This window comes from Octopus bimaculoides, chromosome 5, assembly GCF_001194135.2.
Source record: "Octopus bimaculoides isolate UCB-OBI-ISO-001 chromosome 5, ASM119413v2, whole genome shotgun sequence".
NCBI lineage: Eukaryota > Metazoa > Mollusca > Cephalopoda > Octopoda > Octopodidae > Octopus > Octopus bimaculoides.
In genome coordinates, this window is record NC_068985.1 from 65789883 (window position 1) to 65799925 (window position 10043).

The following is a 10043-nucleotide window of genomic DNA, read 5'->3' on the forward strand; positions in this document are numbered from 1 at the left end:
CCGTATTCCCGAGCGTCATACTAATATATACTTTTGTTATTTACACCACCTGTCCTCGTCTGTTGTTATTTTTTGTATATTCTCCCATATATATATATATATATATATATATATATATATATCTACACATAATGTGATGAAAGGTGAATGGGCAAATGGAAAAGAAATGGTGAAGAGAGAGAGAGAGGAGGAGGAGGAGGAGGAGGAGGGAGAGGAATATATGTTCCTTTCTTTTCAGTGCAATAAGTAGCTGTAGAAATACTGACAATGACTGACTTACCTTTCATACAAATATATTGAATCACATTTTTAGCATCAGGTCGGCAGATCTTTTGTGTATATCCGCTGAATTCAGGTGCACAGTTCTGTCCCTTGTTGCAATAATATCGTATCATGCCCATTATTTTCCAGTTTTGTTCTCCATTGTTTGTATAATTGCGAATGGCTATTTTGCTTCCAATCGAACAGTAAGGTTTCTCATAACAAATATCTGCCTCACAAAATCCTGCAATAAATCAAATAATTAGTACGTATGCAATACCATTCAGCTTTACTCTTCTCGTTATTGTTATCGTTGTTGTTAAGCACCTTGTCAACATTGATCGAGTAGACGTTCCCGCTGTAACTATTCAGACATTTATGAATATCACAGCTAAGAGCTGTTGCCGATTGAATGAACTATATTTGAATATTACTTACGCCGATGCACACCAAATATGAAAGGCAAAGCCGACTCAGCGGAGATTTGAACTCCGAGATGTAACTGGTTACGCCCTTGAATAATTAGAGATGATTTGTATCTTTAAAATAGAGAATCCGGAAAGTAACTCAAAGCAACTGACTGTTGGGGGTCATGTTGCAGCGATGGCGATAATGGCAATGGAAGAGAGAAAGCGAGGGAGAGAGGTGGTCACATTGTTTGCTGTTGTAGGGGTTGTATTGATTACTGGTCAGACTGGTAAATGAATAAACTGTAAAACTTACATAAAAACTGCCCTTATTCGTATCAGTTTTTGTTACAGTTAATGCTCAGACCATGCGATCCATATATAGTTTCTGTAACGACTTTAATCGTTCTATAACTGGATGACATTCAGTAACTCATCTGAGTGATAAAATTGCTACTAGTCTCTCGACAAAGTGAACTGAGACAAGAAAGAGTTGTATCCTGTACTGCGGCACAATACAGGATAAAGTTTGTATACATGATCCTTTATTTAGTAGTCTTATGCTTTATAACCCGTATGCTTAACTCGGTTACAAATACTAATACTGATGAGTTTGTTCTTTTTTGTGGTTACTTTTAATTTCAAGCTATTTAACTGCTTTATCCATCGAGCTCCGAACTTTTGGTAGTGGAATACTTTAATTGTGCGCATCGTTGACTTTATATTAGTTGCCTGTAAGATTCCACAGCGGAGTAGAAACAAGTGTTCCCAAAACAACAGTTTTGTCTTCCACCACACCGAAGGCAGTGTTGGAGTTACGTAATTAGAAACAGGTTTATTATTACCTATTTTACGTTGGCGAACTATGGGATTTACTCACAGTGATCTTCCTTGGCGAACATTCTAGAAGCTTCCAAGAAATCGGGGATCTTTCTGATTTGGCGGACACCATTTTTTATTTAGTGTTTATTTAGTGTGTTTTCTACCGAAACACTTTAAAACTTCGTATACTTGTATGTTTTGTCTTATAGAACAGAGAAAAAGTTTTATATTCGAAGTTATTTCATGTTAAAAATTGTCGTATTTCGGTAATTTCAACCAATCACTGACGTCTATTCAGCTGAATACAGTTACTGCTGTTCTTTGTCAACAATAATTTGTGGCAGTGTATATATCGTTAGTCCCTGGTAATCCTTTTGAATTAAGCACCAGTTATGCACTGGGATTAATATAATTGACTTACCCCTTCCCTCAAAAACCAGGCCTTGTGCCTATGATAGAAAGGTTTATTAGCTACTGCCAATATGCTTGAATTACACTATTCTACTTGCTTCAGTTGATTGGATAATAGCTAATAAGGGAATCAAGTCAACAAAATAGTTGAAAGAAAGGGCTTCCAAACAGTTGCTTCATTTCCTAGAAATAGCAGCCAAATCTTCCTCAAATCAAACTCTACCATCATTTAGAAAATGTGCTACCGAGTACACAGTACATAGAAAATTACCGAAAAATTGTTGAACAGATTTTCACGAAATGTGGCAAAAATACTCATTGGGTGAGCGGTTTGAAACGAGATTATCTAAAACCCTAACCCTAACCCTAAAACCCTAACCCTGACCCTAAAACCCTAACCCTAACCCTAACTCTAAAACCCGAACCCTAACCCTAAAACCAGTACAAACGCACGAACGATGTCATAAATAACAGTACCGCCGATAGTTGTTGTTGACAAACAACAGCAGTAATTTTATTCAAAGGAAAAGATCCCCTTACACCGCCAGAACGTGTTGTTGTCAAACTACGGCAGTTATTGTTTTCACCTCAATAGACGTTAGTGATTGGTTGAAATTACCGAAATACGACAACTTTTAACATGAAATAACTTGGAATATAAAAACTTTTTTTAACAAGGCTAAGAGAAAAAGATGTTTTATATGACACATTCTACCAGTATCCCAAGTTTGAAAGTGTTTGTTAGAAAACAAATGGTGTCCGCTAAATCAGAAAGATCCAAAATCGGATTTGTGCCTCTTTTACTAATCTCATTGAGCCGTGGAATGTTCTAGAAGGTTTTTTAAGTCACCAGGGAGAACTAGAATTCTTTGAGGCCATATACTGAATAGCCGCGGGATTTCAGTCTCTTTTCGACTGTCGGTCTTCGACCTAAACACATATCTGTGTTTGAGAGCGCACAGTTTTTACGATACGTGGCCTAAGCAAACGAATGCCTCCGACGAGCAGCCTAGTATTTCAAAGTTTTCAAGTCACACACCATGTGCATGACTTACTCTTTCACTTCAAGTAAATCTAAGTAGCGTTCGAAATCCTCTCGTACATTTTAATTCAACTTCCTCACACAGAACGCTTCATGTACCGCTTCACCCGAAGCATGTCATTGGTGAATTCCTACCTGTTCTGAATTATGTTAAATGATTTGTGAAGTTCAAGGAAATCTCTTTTGTTTATTCCAACAAAGAATGCTTTTGGCCTTTCGTAACACGAGGATTTTTGCTTCTTAATTAATCCCTAGTTCCAATAGTAACAAGGCCATGTCATAGCCTTAGCTCTTATTACAGTGGTTGAATGTTCAAGGTTACAGTAACCAACTATCATTTGTAACAGCAGCATATAAATAGAACTTCTATTCGCACAAAACGCTTTTTTCTCACAGATGAAGATACGAAGAAGTGTCAAAAACACTGGTCTTCGCTAAATTGATAAACATATATCAATATTTTCATTTTCTAGTATATTTTGCTAGTATAGTCTTAAACGCATATTAGATAACACGATAATAGCCATACCTTCTTATATCTGGCAATCTGATACTGTATAATAAAGATATTGAGAGAAGTATTGTACATATTCTTTTACTAATTTAAAACTTTGGATTGCAGCTAGTCTGGGACAACACGTTCAAAGTATTCTCTAACCTTACAGAAGCTAGTACAACCACAACACTGGTTTAATTTTCCATCAATAGAACTAGGAAGATATAAAAAAATGTATGATAAACAGGATTTTTCATTGATATAAACTTAAACAAAAAGACGGACGAAGTCATATACACATCTATAAATATATACACATACACTCGCACACATATATTTATGTGTAACTTATCTATAAAAGGCAGATTTTTCTCTGTGTGTGTGTGTATGTTGAAAATTCATACATTTACACAATTCCAAATTTCTTGAATGAAAGAATCGGAATTAATATTCTAAATACCATAACTTAGGTCACAGCGTCATTTTCCCCCTCAAAATAACACACAATTACGAATAAAATCCATTAAACTACACAAAATAACATTTTCCCCCCTAATAGAATCTAATTTCCTCTTTCTACTACCTTTACAAATCCTTTCAACTCTTACTTTCTCTTCTGAACCTTTACGAACGATCCAACAACAAATACAAAAAATACAAACTACGGAGCTTATGGACAACACATTGCAAATCAGTGAACTTCATTACAAAGAAGAGAGCTTGCTGGGGAAAGAAAGCAACCGGTTTAAAAAGACAGCAACAGACTGCAGCAATTCACCACATTCCAGAAGCTACTTTGAACATAATGCAAAATGGTGCATCAACATCTACTGCCCAATCTGATAGAATTCTGGCTGAACTGTGTAGCAATAGATCGCCAGCAATTGCTCCATTAGAAATTGCCGTCCTACCTTCTGCGAAAAGGGATTACCTTGCAATGTATAATCAAGGCAGCGCAAAAAGTTGTTTCGCACATGCATTTCTATAGTCAATTAGACGGATGAAATTTAAGTACGCTTAATAATTTTACGCAAAACAGCCTTCACACTTTCCCTATTAATTTCATCGTCTTTTGAATTATGAACATATTTACATCATAGGGTTTTTTTCGTCGTAAGGCTTTCTTTTTTAGTTGATTTTCACCTAGCAAGACTTATCATAGATGGCGTAATAAGTCACACCCAGACAACGTCGGGTTATACTGCTAGTATACTATATAATGTATATATACTATATATATAATACATAGTGGATATATAGATATAGATATAATGCATAAAAATATATCAATAAATAACCCCCCCCCCACACACACATGTATATACACATGCATGTAGTTTTCTTTTTTAAATTAAAACTGAAGCCGAGAACTTGTCTCGCGGATCGAGTTTCACTCCATTGCAGAAGATAGCAATGGCGTGAAACTCAGTATACATAATACACACACACACACACACACACACACACACACACGTACATAATACATATTTACACATGTGTAAGTATATATAAGGCAGAATATATAATATAATGATATGATATAATAAGAATTTAGAGTTTATAAACGAATCCATGAAATCAATAAAATTAAAAATGGATTAAAACCTTCAAGTGATCAAGTGGCCAGAACAAAAATCAGCACGATTGAGTTCGGGTATAATACAAATATAACAGGTATATTAGAGCAATCAATTATAGCTAAATGTAATCGAAAGTATGGGGAGAGGCCAGGAGGTGAGGTAATACATCGCATTATAAACATTAATAAATACATTAATAACACTAATAATTAAGCTTGAAGGAGATAGGTAGGAGGTGCAAGAGAATAGGATAGTTGGTAGTGGTTAAAATACACAGGGGCTAGAGGATTACGTAACCTGTTTAAAATAGTTAAATACTAGATAACTTTTATGCATACATGATAATCGAAGTTCCAGTCTATTAAGTAAGTTCTCATTGTCCCTATTCTTTGATATCTCATATAGTTCCGTGCAGCATAGAATACATCCATATCTATTGTTAGAATACGCTCAGACTCTACGAATGATGTTCCATATAATAACAAATTTAACATTATTATCCCTAAGTTCCAAAATTTTCGTAGATAATGAGATAATATTGGTCTTATGTCTGAGTTTAAATGAGTAAAGATGGTTGCGCAATCTTGCTTTGAAGTTGCAAGAGCAACCTATATAGGTAAATGCATTAGTATCAGTTATTATAATACTCTTATAAACTATATTTTTAGCTAAACAATCTTCACTAAGCGGACATTTGCTTTTATCGCGATAATTGCAGCCATTGGTAATCACCTTGCTATTATTATATACCTCATAGCTAATATTACTAACTACCAATCTTGATATTATCGTGAGTATTGGTATTAATGTTTACGTAGTTTCCATAGTTGCCTATAAAGACTTTGTTTACCTTATTCGTGCTCATTCCTAATACCAAGGCCATCAATCACCACGCTATGACTTACCCCACTAGAAATGTTATAACTAGAATAACTAACATCTTTATAGTCAGTAGACGGTAGGTTAGGGAGCATTAAAACGGTAGCTTGCTTATCAGTATCATTAAGCACGTTCGAAGTGCTTACCCTACTTGGTATTGCAACAGGTGGTAGTACAAATTCGGGTGTAGGAAGGCGAGACCCTGATTCATGACTCTTGCCAGTATGTGTACCCGATCGTGATAAACCAATGCTGTCGTAATTTACCGTTCTAAGTTATCTACCACTACTACTACTAATACCATTTCCAATACTGATACCATACGTTCTTCAATTAAAAGGTAAGTTAATACTGCTAGCACTAAGGGGACACTTCAAGTTTGTGTTACTAATATTTCTATTTCTATTTTGTACTGCTATTTTATTGTTATGAGCTAATGCAATATTTCTTTTATTTAGACCCGCCATTATCGTGCCTACATTTGGGAGGGTAGAGTGCGAAACTTTAATTTTCCTACTAGAGTATATACTGCTGTATCTATGCAAGGGGAGATGGGGAAATTCTTTTCTCAAATATAGAATAGTTTATTATAGATATTTATGGTTATTGCGTCATTGAAAGGCAGCTTGAACCAGATTACATCATCATTGTGTAGTTCATTATTATAACTAAGTTCCCAAATTTTCGTAATGAGATAATATTGGTCTTATGTCTGAGTTTAAATGAGGAAAGATGGCTGCGCAATCTTGCCTTGAAGTTGCAAGGGCAACCTATACAGGTAAATGTGTTAGTATCAGTTATCATAGCACTCTTATAAACTATATTTTATAAGAGTACTATCTAGAATTTCTAAACTTACGGTTGATTCTTAACTTATGTAATACATCCTTATTTTTATTACTATTATTATTGTCACCGATAATATTATTATTAACACTCATATTCATCTCGTCGATAGTATTATTACTGCCATCTATTTTACCTCTATTATTTAAATATTTATAGTTGTAATTTCTACATCACCGCTAAAACCATTTCCACCAGACCCAAAGATTAAGTTATCAGACAATCTAACCTTATGTTCTTTAGTATCGTGCCTACGCAATTTAAGCAAGTTGTATCCAGTGATTTAAAGATTAAAAATAAAATAGTCTTTTCTTTTGAAGTTAGAGCAGGATATCTTATTCTCATCCCCTATTCTGTATTCTTACTCCCACTACAAATTATTCCCTACCTCTCTCCCCGCTCCTGTCACCCGAATGATTTTCCTGTGTAAACTACTGGCTAGGGTAAGCGAGTCATTTTTTTTTTTGTGAAGCTATCCAAGAATCATGAAGTTGCACATAATGTTGATTCTTGGAATGTTTTTTTTTAAATGTTTATTTCGCGTATATTCACCCGATGAAAACGTTTTTTTTCGCATGATGTAATAACTCCATTCATCAAAAAAAAAAAAAAACTAGTTTGAAACAGCTGTAGTAAACGAACCAATTTCCATCTGTTGTTATTCATTTATTTTTCATCTTACTCTGAACCTGCAATTAGCGTGGATATGGAGTATGTGCAGTACAATAGGTACAGTATGTGTTCATTGGTATAACCTTGAGACTCGTAGTATATTCAGTCAGGCGCTTGTGATCGTATACGAAACTGGAATTTTAATCCGTTTGTACTTCGGTATGTACGTATATGTTCCTATAATTTTGTTTTGTACACGATTGCTATTTCTTTGACCCGAACTTGGTGCTTTACTATTTAGGTAACTGATTCACTTAAATCCTGAACTCTTATATATACATATATATATGCATAATGTTTAAATGTATCTTTTCTTTAATATTTATTTCTTTTCTTTTCATCCACTTTTTTCCTTATTGTAAGATACTTTACTGAAAGCAGTTATTCTCTTTTTCTATCTTTTCTTTCTTTATATTTTGTCCCTCTTTCTTTTCCTCCATTCGATCACTTCTTTTTCTTCCAACCATTACCACTATTCTTATTCTAATTCTAATTCTTTTCTAATGTGTAGCAATGGAATTGCAACTTCACAACATACGCACGAAGATGTATGATGTGTATTGTGTATATATGTGTATATATATATATGTGTGTATGTGTGTGTGTGTGTGTGTGCGCGCGTAGTTAACTATATAATATACATTAGTATATATATTCATATTTATATTTTGCCTTTGAATGTTTGTAGATATGTATGTATGTGTACGTTAGCGTTTGTATGTTTAGTGTACGCATGTACGTTTGTTTGTTAGTGTGTATAAGTACAGTGTGTTTATTTTTAGGCTATTTGATTTATGTAAGTGAATATGTTTATAATACACACATTTATATAGTTTAAATTAAAGTTATTTTATCATTAATTGATTTATTCTGGGTATATACGTTTTTTCCTTCTAACTACAGTCATTTTTGAAACTTTGATTTTTGATTTAAGGTTTTCTTTGAACTCACATAATCATCATTGAAAAAACTATTAGTCGAAAGGACCAATGAAAAGAAACCAATTTCAAATGTGTGTGTGTGTCAGAACTGTCCGAGGAACGGGAACGGGAAACTCTGAGTAGCAGTTTTTTTGTGATATTTTTGTGATGTTTTTGTAGCTTTAATAATAATAAAGCATACTACTCGACCTCCAGTATTCGAGTACCATTTCCCCCATCCCCACCTTGTTTCACATTTATCTGCTTACTTTGGTGTAACCCGCTCCTTTTTAAGAAAGTTTGAGCGACTCTACACAAGTAGGAAGAAAAAAATGGAGCTCTACCCGTTGGATTTTTCTTTAAAAAATATACCTATCCCGACGCAGAAGCAATGCCTCAAAAGCCTTATTGAAAAAACGGAAGATTTTATCTGAAGAATGAGATGGCAAGCTTACTTCTTTGAAACGAAACAACAGAATAACGGAAACAAGTTTGGCCTTAAATCTTCTAAAAAACCACCACCCATCTTGGAATTAGAAGCTTTCGAAAAAGACGTTTTCGAGCTTATTAGAAAGATAAAATTCTGTAAATTCAGCAATTCGCTCCAGAGAAATATGAAGGAAAAGATTTGAAATATAAAGAACTCGGATATGATTTTCGTAAACTCTGATAACACAAGAGACTTATACGCGGTAGAAAAAAAATCGTTACAAACAACTTTTTTCGAATTGCATTACTGACACCAAGGGCCCGGGAACAGGGGGTGCACCCGCACCCCCTAGAATTTTCAGGGGGTGCAAGATCAAAATTTGCACCCCCTACATAATCTTACCAGTTGCAGAAAAAAAGTGTCTAAAATCTATCGGTATAAAATGCTGAAGTTTGATCCCATTTCAAAACAAAGAAGAAAATAAATGTATAAATAAATAAAAGTGATGAAGCTAGCATAAAATTCCCTAGGGAGTTCTGAAGGCAAGTAGCGTCAAAATACGAAAAAGTAAGTGACAATAACAACAGTAGCAGCAACAATAACAACAACAAAACCAGCATGTATGGTTAATTTTGAACATATAGCATTACTTGAATTATTGAAGACAGCTCCCACCCAGTTTCTGCCTGTCACACTCCCAAGTTCTTTGTAATTGATGTTGCTAAAGACTTAAAACATGGTTGAATAGATTCGACCGTTGGACCCCAGTCTAAAAATAAAGCCCCTTCAGAATTCTTTCAATACAAAACGACCAATATTTGCTTGACCACTGCCTGGGTAAGTGCCTTTTTTTCTCAACTCCAACTTTAGTCTTGATTCACCTTTTCATTCAATCTTTACTTTCCTTTTTGTCTTTATTCCTCTCTAGCTGCTCTTTTTTATCCTTCTCTTGAGTTCCTTAGGAAATAGTTTCCTTTTAGCGTTACTACTAACAAATCATATCTTAAAGACGTAGTTTAGGCAGAATGCCTTATATATAGACAACTTTCATATTTTTATCTTGCCTTAATTCTGTCATATTATTAACCAAAAGTCTTCCTGCCTATATATAAAATAGTATCTGCGTCATATCTGTTTCCGATAGTGTCCTGCTTTTTCGTTTTATATAGAAAACGTTGATTTAATTAGTTTGATAAGTGCCTCTGCACGAAACTCTCGAACCTTCAGTCACTATGTAACTTTCTCTGATGAATAAATCTATACTTATTGAGACTGAT

General features: G+C 34.5%; 1 protein-coding gene across 5 annotated transcripts in view; it reads right to left on the reverse strand.

The window, feature by feature from the left end:
* LOC106872169 (uncharacterized) overlaps positions 1 to 10043 on the reverse strand; it is a 127580-nt gene that overhangs the window by 49282 nt on the left and 68255 nt on the right. For all 5 annotated transcript variants that reach the window (XR_008264109.1, XM_014919053.2, XM_014919052.2 and 2 more), the window contains exon 4: positions 281 to 505. Coding sequence is in view for 4 of the 5 variants with exons in the window: in XM_014919053.2 (XP_014774539.1) it covers positions 281 to 505 (225 nt within the window). In the remaining variant the exon portion in view is untranslated. The remainder of the gene's footprint in view (positions 1 to 280; positions 506 to 10043) is intronic.